This window comes from Patiria miniata, unplaced genomic scaffold (assembly GCF_015706575.1).
Source record: "Patiria miniata isolate m_02_andy unplaced genomic scaffold, ASM1570657v1 HiC_scaffold_5, whole genome shotgun sequence".
Lineage (NCBI taxonomy): Eukaryota > Metazoa > Echinodermata > Asteroidea > Valvatida > Asterinidae > Patiria > Patiria miniata.
Genome location: NW_024037072.1, coordinates 29,846,578 through 29,865,108, shown reverse-complemented (window position 1 = coordinate 29,865,108; position 18,531 = coordinate 29,846,578). Strand labels below are relative to the sequence as shown.

The following is an 18,531-nucleotide window of genomic DNA, read 5'->3' as shown; positions in this document are numbered from 1 at the left end:
AATGTGGGTCTGCAAAAATTGAGTTGTGTCTTATTTTTTTGGGCAGCTTGGCGTTTGGGTAAAGATAATCTCTTGATTCAACATGTATTAACCCCCCCCCCCCCCAAAAAAAAGCAGATGCGCATGCGTTGTACGGCTTCCTGCAGACGATGAACTTTTTATGTAGCAGACGACGGCCCGGCAATGTAGACGAACTAAAATTGGAAGTCATAAAATGTAATGCATTGTTACATTTTTTGACTTGAAATGCATTGATCGGTTTATTTTGTAAAAAAAGATGTAATTTAAAATGGAATGGTGTTCAATAGTTAATATTATCCATTTTGAAAATATTTCTCTTAGTTATTCATTTATTTATCAGATAACATTTCAGGAAACATTAAATTAACATTTAAATGTACAATATTGAAATTCATTACAATAAAACTACAAATCACAACAAAGGAAATGGACAAAATGACAAACTACAAAGGGCAAAGATACAAGAAACTTAAATACAAGAAATAATTTACTGTACAATATGCAGGCCTGGAGGACAGCCTACAAAGCTAATCACAATAAAATAAAAAGTAGCTTATCCAGAGGCTCTCCAACTACAACAGTACACTTTTTACACAAAATACAAAATAAGATTCATTACATTCCCATTATCAAACTGTAGACTCGGAATGGGAGCAAAAACTAGCTCAACATTTACAAGTTTTAACTTTCACACAATATGCTGAACTTGCAAGTTTAAAGCCCAGACTACAGGCTTTATTAGTTCATCGACTATACACATGCACATATACCTTATTATTGGAAAAATTGCAATATGGAGTAAATTCGACTGGTATTCTTTTTTAAAGAATAGTTGAATAATACAAATGACACCTTATAAATACGTCATCTCTCATCGACATTTTCCAGATTTTGAAGCTGAAATAGCTCTTAAAATTTCATTTACTGTATTAATATTCAATACTACATGCGCACTTTTATAAAACAATTTTAAACGAAACAATTGGGGAAAACTTGACCTTCACGGGCGCGCAAAAAAATAAGTTCACATTACAGCAGCCATATTTCGCGCATGCGCCCAAGCTATATCACCCATGAAGAGAGGTATCTCTATCACATAGCTGCACAACCGACCGATCATAACATATAGGCCTAAGCATCTTTTTATCGAATGCGTGCATCTTCAAGTCTTGCGTTGGCTCTAAAATCGCGGACTTCGGTTGTCCTGTGACCTAAGCGCGAACGCTTTCCTTGAATACAGGTACGTACAAAGTTCTTACTAACCTTCAGTAGTAATTTTCCGGCCAGTTGACGTCCCGAAGGCGTAGACAAATCGATGACAACCAAAAATCCGTATGTCGATCAAAATTTGTCAACGCCTTGTCGTCTTTTCATTCTGATCATTAAAAAGTATGTGTTTATGCATAGATGGTTTATGCGTAGAGGGGCCGAATGGAGAGAAGTATAGATGTAAGGGTTATAGCTGCTAGAGGAAACTGAGTCACTCCTGTCTATCATCCACCTGATATGAAGACTATACCCCAGTCTGGACTGTTGAAATTTAATTTGGATAATATCCAAAAGCGACCCTGTGCTGCCTCAATGCAAACACAGACAAACCCCATGTAAAGGGTGTCTATGAAAACATATTATAATAAATTCATCCTTTTGCGTGACACCATTTTAAAGTTGAGGTCATAACGACATATATAATAGAACTTCAAATCCATTTGGCAAGTGACTAAGGACGTACTTGATCAACATACTAATTTTTGAAATTATGTGAATGACGTAATCATTGGAATTCTTGCTGTTTTTTAATATTTTAATTTTGAACTAATTAATTACTTTCTTATCCAAAGAGCGATTGATGCGAATATTACAATTCTTTTCTTAATAAATTTGGCAACATTAAGAGATGGGCAATGTATAACAAATTATGACGTACTATCTGTATAGCTACCGATGCATTCTCGCTGTATATACTGATAAATATGGACTATCATTTGGTCATTAATTAATTAATTATGAACTCGTCGGGTGCCCGGCCGAAGGGCATATGAGCGTTCTGACGCAAAAATCATTTTCAAAAAAATTGCATTGAAAGGTTTCATTGCTCCCCTGCGCTCATTTTGAATCAAATGTTTAAATTTCATTAAAATGGAGGCAGTTTTCTGCATATGCCCTTTTGCCGGGAACATTTTGGTCATTACGCGCTATTGCATAAGGGCATATGCACATATGCCCTTATATATGCATAGATGGAGGCAGATTTCTGCATATGCCCTTTTGCTGGGAACATTTTGGTCATTACGCGCTATTGCATAAGGGCATATGCACACTCTTTATATCATTTTGGAAAATGGTTTCTGAAAACAAATTATCCGAAATTTTAGGGCCAGTTTTGTTTTCATCGCGAGGGGGCACATTTATGCTCGAAGGGGCACATTTTTAGTCAGCACTTGGCTAAATCTGAGGGCAAGTGACCCCCTCCCCCAGCCCCCAGCCCCGGTTCCACTGCCCCATGCTATATCGTAAATGGTGCAGCCCATGGCACCACTGTCGAGGTTTATTAGCTATATGGATATATCGTCGGGTAATATAGTGAGCTTTTCGGCGCCTTTATGTTTCTGATGGATTCTTATGGTATTTAGTAAATATTCAGTTACATGTAACTATTTTTTGGCTCCCTTCAATTGGAGCTCTTTTGGTGAACCTGTACGCGATTCACACGCAGAAATAAATTAAAACACACGCAAAAACGCACGTGCATTGAAATGTACGATAATAAAAACATACGCCAAATGACAATTTGCATGCAACAAGCCATACAATTTATCTAACTCTTTTTACCCAATTGAGATCTGTTCTCAATTTTCTATGAATGATATTACGTTGCATCTGTCAATTGGGCAATAAACCACATAAACTAACCAAGCAAGCAAGGAACGTAATTATAATGAAAAAGACGGTCACTACGCGTACGGAGCACATAGAACTAACAAAAACCGTGAGCGATATAGGAGCAAAATACCAATAAAAACAAGGGGTTCCACATCAAAGGTAATCTTGGCTCAGGACTGGAATTGTTATACTTCTTTTCTGATTCAACTGAATAGAATTGTGTGTGGGAGCAGCTATAGGCTTATCGTCTTGTTATTTATAAATGTCGATATTGTTCAAATTCACTGTTATTTTTTTGACAACAGGTTAATTGCTCGAAACCGACGTGGTATACTGTCCATCAACTATGGGTCTTTTCCAGTGCTTCAGAGAAATGTTCAGCTCTTCAACTCGAAGAAAACCTGTGCAGAGGGACGCAATCCCAACACCTCTACATCGATGCCTTGGTGTAGTCGACCTGACTTTACTTGGTGTCGGAAGTATGATAGGATCTGGTAGTTTTCTTTTACCGGGACAAGTTTCTGGAGTAGTGGCGGGTCCGGCTGCTCTATTGGTTTTCTTCCTCTCGGGTATGTTGGCTTCACTGTCTGGCCTGTGTTACATAGAGTGTGCCTTACAGCTACCTGGAACGGGGGCGTCTTACCTGTACGCCTATGCGACACTTGGAGAGATGATAGCGTTCTTAACTGGGTGGAGTAGTGTGGCAGGACGAATCGTTGCGCTTGCTTTCATAGGACAGGTATGGAGCGCCTATTTGGACGATGCTTTAGGCGGCTCCATTGGAAATGCTACCGTCCAGTTTGTCCTTGGAGGTCAGGAATGGAATGCACCTCTTCTTGGTACCCATCCCGATTTTATCGCTGGATTGCTGATTCTTGTGTCTGGTGGTATTATTTCTTTAGGCACCAATGTATTCTCCAAAGCTAACAATTTATTCTTGATAACCACTTTACTGACTCTGATGTTGGTTTTCATTGTGGCCATGATTCATGCAGACTTCTCCCTCGTAACAGAGCATGGGTTTGCACCAAGGGGAGTTGGATTTGATGAGATTGTAGGAAGTGCAATCATTGCTTACGCAGGTTATGCTGGGATCGAATCTATCGCCCTAGCAGCTGAGGAAGCAAAAGACCAATCCAAGGATCTCTTGATAGGACTTCTGTCTGCCCTTGGAATCAGTATCTTAGTCTACATGACTGGAGTCCTCTCAGTCACTGTATTAACAGAATACAGCAACATTGATCTTAAAACCCCGTTTGAGGCAGCGTTTAATGATCTTGATGGTCTACGTTGGATGAAGTACATCGTAGCAGTAGGTGCGTTATGCAGCGTAACGGGAGGTGCTCTAAACATGTCCTATGCTTTGTCTCGTTTCATTTATCCCATGTCAAGAGATGGACTTCTTCCTTCTATGCTGTCCAGGACCAACGAGAGAACTAAGACTCCCTTGCTAGCTAACCTTCTTGGCACATGTATTTCTGTTGTTTTTGCCGTATTAATTGACATCAAGATTTTAATACAGACCGGCTCCATGCTATATACACTTGAGACCGTCATTATAATATTTGCGGTGACTATCTTGCGTTACAGACCCCCAAACCGGAGTGACGGGTACGTAGAATTGGGCGGCGAAGACAAGGGTGGTTTCAAGGAGGGTGCCAACGAGGCTCATGGACGCAAGAATACTACAATAGATTTGAATGGATTGCTTAAACCTAAGTCAGAAACTGACACTGCTGAAACGAACGCTACAAACGAGCTACCAAAGCGTCCATCTTGGATTCACAAGAGCTGTGCCATCATTCTTCGATGGATCAGAGAACATACAACCAGATCCGTGATTCTTTCACTCTGCTTTCACCTCATCTTTGAGTTCCTGCTCCTAGCGTTGTTGACCTTCAGAATGGACGACTTGTTGCGAGTCCATGACCCAGGTCTAATACTCGGGATAGTCGTAAGCAGCGCTTTAACTCTCGTCTCGTGCTGTCCACTGTTACTTCTACCGCAAGACACCGATGACCTCCCATTCAAAGTAAGATTTCAAAAAATTTAAATAATTTAGTAACAAAAAGCCATTTACCTTCGGCATATTGAAACATACACGAACAGAAGCAATTCTTTATTTTACCATGTTATTGTACAGAGAAGCCATGGGGTAAAATCCATATCTGCAAGCCTTTTCTCATATTAAATAACCGGCCTATCCATCAACCGAACATTTGGGTGCACACCTGTTAATAGGCCTCAACCCCTCCGCCAAGCTCATGAATAAAAAGTTATACCCTCAAAATGTTTTATATTAAAGAGTTCTGAGAGCCATAAAATTGGGGAATTGAAGAGATGGCAATGAACCTCTAGCCCGGACTTAGGGCTTCCAATTCTGAGCATTTTAGATGCAATAGTGCTCGAAAGTGGCGCTAATTTCTCGAAAAGGCAATGGTCAACCCTCCAAAAAATGAAAAGAAAATGAAAGATGACATGTTGATCATCATTTTTCTGTGCAGCTTAAATACATGTGAGAGTTCTGAGTATTTTTAAAACAATTTTGAAGTATGGGCGTTTAGCAATGGTGTCTGTTGGAATTTTAATACAGGGGTGCATCCATCTGACAGGAAAGCATTAAAATGTCTCCCTAATATATCTTGTCTTCCTTATGTACAACTTTTTAAAGCAAATTGTGTCTCCCTGATTGGCCGTTTGCGATATTTTGATGAATTCAAAGACAGATATAATCATTTTACGTCTATGTTGTTCAATAAAAAATTGTCGTAAGCGGGACCTGAACCTGCGCCCCCTGAACACCCTGAGCACCGGTCGCACTCTAAATCAGTTATTTATTCGATTAGCGCAAGATTTTCAGCATTTCCAAGTTTCTAATTCCTGTGATTTTGTTGGTCATAACAAACTAAATGGTTAAACGTACTATTAATTTCGAATTGGCGAATGCGCAGTACTTTGAGTTTTGAAATAAAAATAACCCAAATATTCTGGACTTTTTGTTGATACAGGTACCACTTATGCCCTTGCTACCGCTGATTGCTTTGCTTGCTGCTGTCATTCTGTTGCTACACTTTAGTTCCTTGGTCTATGTAGGAGTCGTCGGTTGGTTGTGTTTAGGTAAATAATATCACGTTATATGCTGTCTGTGCAGGATATAAGCGGGAAGGGGAAAATTCGCACAAGACTCAAAGGCATGTGCAGCTATTTTTTTCCCGTAGAGATGCTATTGCTCCTTGTTCGAATGTATTTTGAGCTATGTTCAATTAATCCAAGGCGAAAAGCTTCACAAAAGATCATAAAATCGTCAGAACATTGACAGATCATTACATTTCCGTCAGAAACAAAGAAAATATAGACGACCGCCCGCCCCAAAACAAACCAACCTGTACCCACAATCGTCATGAAATTAGTTTTAGTAACTGTTTCTGACGAAACGTTTAGCGACGTATTCTTGATTACAATGGCGACCGAATAATATGGCGTGTAGCCACGTGTTCAGTAAGTCAAAGAAGACCAACATATGTTAAATGATTCTGTGAATCCAATATGTCCGCTATCGACGTGTACTATTTCATCAAGATGGATTCTGCTCCAGGTTGTCACCCTATATAGTTTGTTTTGGTTCTTGCAGTGAAAGAACTTAAATTAGTGACGCACTCACAAATGATTATTTAGGTATTAACATAAGATTTCGTACAAATCCCCACCAGTTGAAATGTCCTTAATACATGGTTAAATTCACACTTCATTTGTTTTCTGAATCGACTTGTCTGTTTTCTCCTGACAGGTCTCATCGTGTACTTTACGTACGGCATGAAGCACAGCGTGGAGGCCACACGACAAGATGTTCACCTGAATGATCAGTGACGAAGGCAGTGACGTCATTGCCAATGAAATGTTTCTTTGTGTTGACTGATCAATGACGTTTCATTTTTTTATTGGCTGATGATTTCTGGATCCAATTTCATGTGGCTTCCAAGCAGAATTACATGAGAACAAGTCATAATAATGATGCTGTATTCATTACATGACATTTTCTGAAAATCTGTTTTTCTAAGAACACGGTCATTATTGCGAAAGTATTCATTGAATGACTTTTTAGGCTTGTATAACGTTTCGTGTAGCAAGTCATTGCTGCGTATAGCAGATTTCTGTGCTCACCAGATCCACGTAGTTAATTGGCATTTGGTTTGAATCCAGACGTACTAACCATAAGAGGATCCCTACGCCCAAAATCGACTCCAGACACAAGACGTCAACAAGCCTCATCAGCGTGACTCCATCCCATGCATGCCATAGGCCAATTTCGTAAAGAGCTCATCTATCAAATATTGTTCCCTCTGACAGACATTTTTAAATGTTCTCACCGATATTAGGTACATGAATTAGTTCCTGGCTTTCATATAGAAGGCTCATTGACATATTCGGCGAATCCCGACATGTAAGCCCAGTAAATATGTAAACTCCACCGAAATGCGTTCACTGCACAATCTTTATTAAGAGAGTCTGTGACGAGCTGGATCCAAATTTTAAACAATCGGATTTATTTCCCAACAATCATCTATTCACTGCTCTGACTGCAGGGTTAAACGTTTGATGCCGTGGTCTGAATGACTGTAGAATCCACCAATCTTGATACCAAATTCCCAAACATATAAACCAGTGTATATCTTATTTTTCAGATTAGCATTACGTACACTTTTTTTTATTCCACCTAGGACTTTTGACACTTTCATACATTCGACTACCTTTATACTTGGCACACATAGTCCACCACTTGCAGATGTGTGCCGAACAATTACGTCATCGTGAAGTCACATGAAAGGTGCATATTTTGAAGGCTACAGAACTACAGGTCCGATTAGGTTGAAAGTTGGTATGTACTTCGACAGGGATGTTTTATAGATAAAAGTTGATGTGACTTCATGATGACGTCACCACATGACATGTAACGTCATATTGAAGGTGCATACTTTGAAGGTCTATATCCACAGAACTACAGATTCGATTGGGTTGAAACTTGGTTGTGTACCTAAACCGGGAGGTGTTATAGATGAAAACTGAAGTGATGTTATGATGACGTCATGATGATGTTATAAGTCATGTGACGTCACATTAAAGGGACATTTTCAAAGGCCTATATCTACAGAACTACATGTATAGGATACCGGGTGAGTACAAAAAAAGAAACCCCTTCTGTAATGACGTTCTGCATGTAGCCTTTTCAAAGATATCTAGAAAACGGAAAGCCCAATTAATGAGCTTTCTTTTAGTACAATAATCATTTAAATCACTCATGTACTTTTCGAATTACGGAATTTTAAACACAACCACCGTTTTAAAGTTCTGTCCATGGATCACACGTGTTCCTTCTTTTGCCATACGAAAACAATTCACATAAGCATAAATGTGAATTGTTTCGTTTTGCTGAAAGAACACTACTTACCTTTTTTGTGATTTGTGGACAGAACTTTAAAACGGTGTTTGTGTTTAAAATTTCGTAACTTGAAAAGTACAAAAGTGACTGGAATGATACTTGCACTAAAAGAAAGCGTAGTAATTGGGCTTTCATATCCTAGATTTTGAAAGAGCTACATACAGAACGTCATTACAAAGATGGTTCCTGTCATTTGGGTTTCCTTTCATTTGTGACACCCTGTACATGTAAGTCCCACATATTGAAATGCCTTTTGTCAGTGACAAAATATTGATGTTGCATAACAGTGTGCTATCTTCAGAAATACACTCTGCTGTATGAATCAATCTATCCGAAACAGCCATGTGTTTGTCCACAAACATAAATCTAGTTTACATTCTTTTCATTCCTTACTAAACTTACCTGTTTTGCCAGTTTGTACCTAATACTGCCGTATTTTAGAGAGGTGTTGGGTTTCTTATCAAATGTTTGTCTTTTAATGATGGTACCGGTAGTATTTTTTTCACGTTTAGTTTTAAGCAAATTAATATAGAAAAGGTTTGTACAGTTATATATTGTTTTCTGTGACCACTATTTGTGGTGTTATTTTTGCGTTCAGTTTGTAAAATCTGAATTATCATTGAATATTGGTGGACTCAGTTGTGCAGTGATTCAGGGTAAACAACAGTAAGTTTTTTATTATTTTTTCACATCTTAACAAAACACTCCTGAACCTAATCGATTTAAGGAATTTCTGCATTTAGTTGTTTTGTGTCGCCGGTTATTCGGAACGTTGATATTGTGCAGTGCATTTATTTGCGTGCTCCTCCTAAGCTTAGGTGCGATTGTGTGAGAATTCTTTCCAAATATTTGTGTAATCCTATTTTGTTCCGAATATTTTTTCACAGTGGTGTGATCTTGAATGTGGGTCTGCAAAAGTTGAGTTGTGTATTGATTTTTTTGGCAGCTTGGCGTTTGGGTAAAGATGTTCTGTTGACTCAAACCGGCATTAATCCCCCCCCCCCCAAAAAAAAGCAAATGCGCATGCGTTGTACGGCTTCCTGCAGACGATGGACTTTTTATGTAGCAGTCGCCGACGGCGAATATTTTATTTACACAATAGAACAGGGTACCCATTTTTCAGGCGACTTGAATCACGGTTATAGGATTGTTGAGCGCCGCGTAGCGGCTCCCTACAACCCTGTAACCTTTTACCTACGCGCGCGCGCGTATACTCTTTCCACATGTGTGAAACAGAGATATAGAATAAAAAGACTAGATCGGACGCGCGTTCGAACGCGCCATTCACTGTGCACAAAACTTTGGGTTCTTCATGGAAGCGCTGCAAAGTCACGTGAATAGGGCCACGCGCAAAGAGCAGCTGCTAAATGTTGGACGGAAAAATGTCGCCAACACCTGAATTCAGCTATTTGTTGAAGTTCTTAACAACAGATTGACATTTTTAACTACGATTTTCGACATTTCACATTCCTTCGAAAAGTTACACATGGGTTTGCCTCTGTGTCTTATTTGGGGCTAAATTGGCGACTGTGTTGAAAGTAATTGATTTTCAGCCAAGAATACTAATTTGTACCGAAAAGTAGCCACACTGTGCTCTTATATCTTTATAAAGGCAAATGTCAAAAGCGTAGTTAAAAGTCAACCTGTTTAATGAGATTTTCCCCTCCTTTTTTAAAATGTGCAATAAATATCAACCGTTACTTGCCTATCAGACAAAACATAAACTTTTGATTTTACCAACATCAAAATGAAATAACAGAAAAAAACACGCACTCGAAATATTATGTTGATTTAATACTGCTAAGCTCAATGGGAACATTACATTTGAAATGAATGAATGACTACAAAAACAATCTCTGGCCATCTGTTGTGATTACTGAATACACTGATACTTGAATAACGTTTAGGTAATAAACAATTTATATGCAACTCGTTAGCTAATAAATACACTGATGAAATGGCAGTTCCATATCCATAGCCATTAGGCGAAGTAAAAAAAAAAAAACATGTTTAGCGTCCCCGCCCGCTTCCTTTTTAGAGGCCGCCTCCTTTTTTTTTTTTTTTTTTTTTTTTAAAAGACAAAAATTGATAAATTTTAACGATCTCTGACGAAAGAAATCGTATTTTTAGACTTTTATACCGTGTATAAAGCTGTGGAAATAGTCAATGAGTCTAAGTGGCGGCCATTTTGAAAAAAGCTGGTAACCATCTTGAAAAATAGCCCGGCCACATTGTCTTGAAAATGTGTCGGGCGGCCATTTTGAAAAAAAAAAAAAAAGAAGGGCCTCCTCCTTCCTTTTTGTCAAAGAGGCAGGACACTAAACATGTTTTTTTTTATTTTGCCTTATTCCAGCTGTCAAGAATATCACGGCTCATGAAAACATACATTTTGGTTAACACGTTGTTACCATCCGCATATTTATGTGAAGGTCTAGCCAATGCAACTACCAGCAGGTGAGTATTGCTTCCCATAAATTTATTAACCAGAATAAGTAATTTCAATATAGCTTCCTCATATGCATGAACGCAAACAGACGGCTATTCAATATTTCAATTTCTGAGGAGCAACAATTAGATGATAACGAAATACTGAGCGAAACTTGTTAAATTTTAGTCCACGCATGAGGCATGGTTATGCGTGCATGCCCAGCTATCTCCTCACTGTACGCACATTGGCAGTGTAATCTTCTTTCTGACGAATACGCTTTCGTCAAGCAGTGCAAACTTCTTCATCTGTTCACTATGACTGTGATTCGTTGAGCAAGGCGCAGTTTTCCTAGCTCCAGCAAAGTGACTTCCGATTGCAGAATAGGAAACTGTGTTTCCATGGTTTCCATCTAGTCGGCCGTCTCTGGATTACAAGTTGCTCCTCTTTCCGGCCTTTATTAACCCTTCTACTCTGACGGATAAGATCTTTTTCGACGTGATCGTCGACTTTCCTGTCGGAGTTGTCTGTTTACCTGTTCAAGCTTGGATATATAGCCTTCCTGCTACTGCCGAGGGAAGATTCATTTCGGGTGGTAGACTTGCTCTATTTCTTGTGTTTGTTTTGCCGATACAGCCTGCACTGAAGTAATATCTTCGACGGGGGCTTGGGTCGGTTCTTTCCTTGTCGTTGGCAGCTTTTCTCTCTCGTGTCGAAGACCATACACGAGACTGTAGTCTTTCTACAAAATAAAACAAATAAAGCACATGATAGGCCTTGAAATGCATGACAATAATCATCGATAGCCTATCCTGGCCCCAAGGCTCATTGTAATATTTACAGGCTTCAAATGAGTCGGGTGGTCTTCAAAGATTGACGGTTCGGCATCGTCACGCAGACGTGTTTTCCCCCATTCCACCTTGACTTGAAGCACTCTGCAGGGAAGATGTTGGATTCCATTTGCTGCCATTTGGAATATTTCTCCTTATCCCTTATCCGCTGAAGCCAAACTTTTAATCTCTCCGTGAGGGAACCTGGGAAGTAAAATTAATAAGCCTCGATTGAATTTTTGTTGTTGTAATTTTAGCAAAATGCACACATTTTTGTAGGACTTTATCCTTCAAGATAAACAATGAAAAGGAGATGAGAGTAGCCTAGATACACCATACACTTCAAATCAAACAGCTGCACATCTTTACCGTAAATCAACACTCCTGAAGTCTACCCGAAATTGAAAATTTTGTGGATTTTTAAATAATTTTGTTCGTGTTGTTTACAACACATATTGTGACTGAACAGATTTGTGGCAAGTCTTTCTTAACAATGGACAAATTAAAATAAAAAATGACTGATCATCACATAGGCCTACGCCTTGCAATTGTGTTCAAACTAGGAGAATGGTGCATTTTCTTTAATCACCCACATCCCTCAACAAAAAGTGACTCCCAATCCATGTTCCCCGCGGACTATTATTGAAAAGCAGGAGAGGTGAGGGGTGACGTTAGGCCAGAAATAATTGTTAGTCGATGTTCAGGATCAGTACCATCTTAACTTTTAAAACAATATACTCTCTATATTTTAAGTAGGCCCTGCGCGGTTATTACAAATTCGGAGGATCCTTTGGATCACACATGGGGGATTTTTCTCCACATCCATTCCTGTGATTTATGTTCATAGGCATTGCGTAACGTAGCCTATACAGTCGTTTTCCTAGTTCCAGATAGCAAACATCATTCAGGCTGCTTTCAGCTCAGTTACTCCACAAAATTCAAGTGACATTGGTTCAGTATAGTTCACCTTGAGTGATGGAGATACTACATAATAATTTTTCAAATTTCAAATTTCTAGTTTCGGATCGGTTCAATCAGTTCCGAATCGATCAAAAACTGATTCGCGCAAAAAAATAATCACGCGAGAAAATCTTTTTTTTTTCAGTCAGAACTTACCGAATCAAGCACATTTGCTGATAAAGTATTATTTAATTTTCCCAAAAAAGTTCATTCAAGAGAATTCCACCAAATTTAACAAAGAGAAAAATGTAAATGATTTTGAAACGTTTGTCTGCAGTGCAACGGCACGAACTCACGCACAGACCGAAAATATTTTGACACAGCACACGGAATACGTCACACAAAATCCATTAATGCGCGTGTAGTTGGGTCGTAAGGGACGAATAAGCACACGCGCTATTCGGAACTAGTCAAAAGCATACGGTCATTCGTTTTCGAATTTTCAAAAATAAGAGACTCTACAACTTATATTGATTCAACAAACATTCGATGGAAGAGTTTATACGACTGTAGTGTGTAATCAAAATATTTGAAATCACACGGTTCGAATGATGCACCGAGGAGAAAATTCCTCTTCTTAACATTTTATCGAAAAGATCTTCATGTATCAAGAAGCTTGCATGTTCCTTTTCAAAATGCACTTCGTCTGAAAAAAAAATATTGGAGACTAATCCGAAACAGGTAGGTTTTTTTTGAAGCTATCCGGAACTAGGAAAAATCTGGAACTAGGAAAATGACTGTATTGAGTTAATTTTTATAAAAGCTAGCTGTCTTGTTCGAAATACGGTCACGAGAGATAAATTCTATTAAGTTACTCACACATGATGTTAACTTCTTTAGAGACTGTCAGGCCGACCGGGACCCTTTCTTCGTCTTGGTTGCACTTTGCTGCTCAGTTTGCGAGCATTTTCGAGTCCTTTCCTCCTAGCCTACCACGGCAAGCAAGTACAACTACAAGTGATCGTCACGCCGAAGATTTTTTTTTACCCTATTCACGTGACTAATGGCAGCGTCCTGTCAAAAAGCGCGTATTATACGCGCGTCCGATCTAGTTATTTAAAGTTCTATATCTATGGTGTGAAAGTATATAATTTATGAATTGCAGGATTTGGTCGAGCACAGCCGTTGCCTAGTGGTTAGCCATGCTGGCTTATGATCGGAGGTCTCGAGTTCGATTCCTCGCACTGCCCATTCAGATTTTGCTCTTTTTTCAACAATTTAAAGTTGTATCTTAAAAATGTTATTTTTTCAGTCGGATACTACTTGTATAGCAGCAATTTCCTTTTTCTTTTCTGATCCGAGGCTCTGGAGGATTTTTTTAAAAAGGGAAATAAAGTCCGAAATCCGTACCAAGTTGAAAAATAGTAGCCTCCACTCAAGCCTGGTTATAAAAACCAAGCCCCATAGGAAAGCGCACAAAGTACCCCAGATAGTTGTGTAAAAAAAATATCGCGGCCCTGCGATGTAGACAAACTAAAAAAAGAAGTCATAAAATGTATTAAACTGCATTGTTACATTTTATGACTTGAAATGCATTGATCGGTTTATTTTGTACAAAAAATGTAATTTAAAATGGAATGGTGTTCAATAGTTAATATTATCCATTTGGAAAATATTTCTCTTAGTTATGCATTTATTTATCAGATAACATTTCAGGAAACACTTAATTAACATTTAAATGTACAATATTGAAATTCATTACAATAAAACTATAAATCAAAACAAAGGAAATGGACAAAATGACGAACTACAAAGGGCAAAGATACAAGAAACTTAAATACAAGAAATAATTAACTGTACAATATGCAGGCCTGTAGGATTGCCTACAAAGCTAATCAAAATAAAATAAATAGTAGCTTATCCAGAGGCTCTCCAACTACAACAGTACACTTTTTACACAAAGTACAAAATAAGATTCATTACATTCCCATTATCAAACTGTACACTCGGAATGGGAGCAAAAACTAGCTCAACATTTACAAGTTTTAACTTTCACACAATATGCTGAACTTGCAAGATTAAAACCCAGACTACAGGCTTAGTTCATCGACTATACACATGCATTTGTACACCTTGTTGTTGGGAAGATTGCAATATGAAGTAAATTCGACTAGTATTCTTTTATTAGAGAATAGTTGAATACTACAAATGAAACCTTATAAATACGTCATTTCTCATCCACATTTTCCAGATTGTGACAGAAGTGAAATAGCTCTTAACATTTCATTTACTGTATTAATATTCAATACTACATGCGCACTTTTATAAAACAATTTTTAAACGAAACAATTGGGGAAAAATTGACCTTCACAGGCGCGCAAAGAAATAAGTTCACATTACAGCAGCCATATTTCGCGCATGCGCCCAAACTATATCACCCATAAAGAGAGGCGTCTCTACCACATAGCTGCACAACCGACCGATCATAAAATATAGGCCTAAGCATCTTTTTATCGAATGCGTGCATCTTTAAGTTTTGCGTTGGCCTTTCTCTAAAATCGCGGACTACAGGTACGAACAAAGTTCTTACTAACCTTCAGTAGTAATTTTCCCAGTTGACGTCCCGAAGGCGTAGACAAATCGATGCCAACCAAAAATCTGTATGTCGATCAAAATTTGTCAACGCCTTGTCGTCTTTTCATTCTGATCATTAAAAAGTATGTATTATGCATAGATGGTTTATGCGTAGAGGGGCCGAATGGAGAGAAGTATAGATGTAAGGGTTATAGCTGCTAGAGGAATCTGAGTCACTCCTGTCTATCATCCACCTGATATGAAGACTATACCCCAGTCTGGACTGTTGAGATTTAATTTGGATAATATTCAAAAGCGACCCTGTGCTGCCTCAATGCAAACACAGACACAACCCCCATGTGAAGGGTGTCTATGAAAACATATTATTATAAATTCATCATTTTTTGCGTGACACCATTTTAAAGTTGAGGTCATAACGACATATATAATAGAACTTTGAATCCATTTGCCAAGTGACTTAGGACGTACTTGATCAACATACTCATTTTGAAATGACGTGAATGACGTAATCATGGGAATTCTTGCTATTTTTTAATATTTTAATTTTGAACTTATTAATTACTTTTTTATCCAAAGAGCGATTGATGCGAATATTACAATTCTTTATTATTTTTTTTAAATTTGGCAACATTAAGAGATGGGCAATGTATAACAAATTATGACGTACTATCTGTATAGCTACCGATGCATTCTCGCTGTATATACTGATATTATGGACTATCATTTCGTCATTTATTAATTAATTATGAACTCGTCGGGTGCCCGACAGAAGGGCATATGAACGTTCTGACGCAAAAATCATTTTCAAGAAAATTGCGTTGAAAGGTTTCATTGTTCCTCTGCGCGCATTTTGAATCAAATGTTTAAATTTCGTTACAAGGGAGGCATTTGTCTGCATATGCCCTTTTGCTGGGAACATTTTGGTCATAACGCGCTATTGCATGAGGAAATATGCACATATGCCCTTCTGTTGGGCACACGACGAACTATAGTCATCATTACTTGTGGTTCTAACATTAGATTATGAAGTTTGTAATCTGGAATACATTAAATTCATGAACGGAAATGATTCTAATTATCTGCATGAAAATATCCTTCAAAATACATAATGTGCAAAGGCGCCTTGATGACGTGGATGGACCATAGGCAGATATGATACACTGGTACCAAATGTTTATTCACGACTGCCGTATTGTGGCCGTATGGTAGTAAACAACGGCTATATGCATCGGCGGCGGAACGGTTTTTAAACTGGGGGTGGGGGATCACCAAAAAGGGGCACTTGCTCCATCCGTGCTGAAATGTCGACACGTTTTTTGCACCGGACACTTGGCCTCCGTGAAATCAACTAGTGTGGGGGGGGGGGGGGGGTACCATTATGCAAACTACGCATTGTGTGCCCATTTTCAGGGCGCATGGTAAGGGATTTGTGGCTTGGTTTTTATATTCCTCCTTCATATCAGAACTCTTTATATCATTTGGGAAAATGGTTACTGAAAACAAATTATCCGAAATTTTAGGGCCAGTTTTGTTTTCATCGCGAGGGGGCACATTTATGCTCGAAGGGGCACATTTAAGTCAGCACTTGACTTAATCTGAGGGGAAGTGACCCCCCGGTTCCACCGCCCCTGGCTATATCGTAAATGGTGCAGCCCATGGCGCCACTGTCGAGGTTTATTAGCTACAAGCTGATTTACCCGATCATAGATCGGGTAGGGCGTAGTGTTGGGGATGAAAATGTGGGGAGTTAAATGTAAATGGGGGATATGCAGTTATAGAAAAGCAATTTCTATGGTGTGATCTGAGGCAATTTCTGACCACTTAAACCAATTTGAGCAAAAGATCATCTTTTAAAGTGTTGTTGGGGAGACATGCAGTTATAGTAAAGGAATTTCTATGGTGTGATCTGAGGCAATTTCTGACCACTAAAACCAATTTGAGCAAAAAATCATCTTTTAAAGTGTTGAGTTTGGAGTAATTGAATCAGCTACATGTATTCTGAGCAATAGAATCATTATTGTAGGCAACAATATTTTTATTCGGGGAAGAAAAAGTGGGGGGGGGGGGGGGACCAAACAATACCCCCGCCTCAAAAGGTGTGAGCTTGTCTTACATACGCAGTGTGGACTTCCGAACAAAAGACGTCCACATAATGTAGGTAGCAGCGACGAAGTGTGGACTTGCCCACGTCCACACAGTGTTTCCCCATTTCTGGAAAACAGGTTTAGAGGCATTTTTGGGTTAGGTTTATCTGTAGCAGAATGAAGAGAAACACTAAAGGGAATCATTGAAAAAAAATTGGGTTGTAAGAGTTTTCACAGTTTGAGAAAAATGAGTTTTTCCACTGGTGTTCCTTAACTACACGAAAAGAAAGGAAAGTCCACACTAGGTATGTGAAACAAGTCTGGGTGTGTGTGTGTGTGTGTGTGTGTGTGGGGGGGGGGGTCCCTGTCTTCCATCGATTTACGCACATGATAATTATGTACCTTGGAAACTGTCTGTAAATGTTGCCGTTGGTCTGTTAAATTGGCTTTTTGTGAGGCACTCGCATTTTGAAAACGTACTAAAAAGGTTACTGTAGTACACAGGCGAAGGCTGGTTTAAATCATAATGCAATAAAACGTGAAGGTGTCATTTGAAATGAAAATGTTGAGTGTTACCATAAAATTACAAACGGTCTGAATCATGGAGGAAGGTCATAATTAAGTTTCAGTATTGGACTCTTCAACAAACGTAAACTTGAACTTCTTACAATTTGCAAGACCGTCTGCGAGGAAAAAGTCGATTTAACTTTTATTGAAGTTGGTTCAACCATCTATATATAAGAGCAAGTTTTACTCAGCCTCCGAGAAATGTTTGCTTCTAAAAGGATCCCAGACCGCGGCTTCACGTCCGTGGAAAAATGTGGGTGTCGTCAGCCGGGTCGGACACTTTTTCGTCGCTTTTTTTGTGACTTCGTTTAAGATCGCGATATTCGAAGCAATGCATCGATCCTTCGTTGACCCCAAACAGGCCCCCGAAATTATAACGCGACAGTGAATTATACGTGGCGGGCAGCGAACTCACAACGCTCAGCCTTGGTGGTGGAAGCATGGAGCTGTAAACACATTATAGAAGCAACAGCACTCTATCACGCGACGTCACATGCTTGCGCTTCAAACAGCGAGCACCGTAGACTCAACCTCGTTTCCATGGTGTGGAGCAGGCTGCAGTACGCGTTGCCAGTGACGGTTTTACGCATAGCCCGGAAGTACTACGCAGTGTAGACTTTCGATTGGTCAGACCGCGGCAAGGCATACTAATGTGTAGTCCTTCTGGGTATTCGTTGCACTCGGCGCAGGGGCGGCAAGCGAAGCATATGAAAGAATAGGGACACTTGGTGGCCACGCACCATGGACAAAAAATATTTTACCAAGGTCACCACATACTAACGTTTGGTG

At 39.1% G+C, this 18,531-nt stretch overlaps 1 protein-coding gene across 1 annotated transcript; it reads left to right on the top strand.

Annotated features, from left to right (window-relative positions):
• Nucleotides 1–3,250: 3,250 nt before the first annotated feature.
• LOC119741367 (cationic amino acid transporter 4-like) lies at nucleotides 3,251–6,771 on the top strand. The gene is made up of 3 exons (XM_038217119.1): nucleotides 3,251–4,936; nucleotides 5,913–6,021; nucleotides 6,692–6,771. The coding sequence occupies exons 1-3, from the start codon at nucleotides 3,251–3,253 to the stop codon at nucleotides 6,769–6,771; spliced, it is 1,875 nt and encodes a 624-aa protein (XP_038073047.1).
• Nucleotides 6,772–18,531: the final 11,760 nt, after the last annotated feature.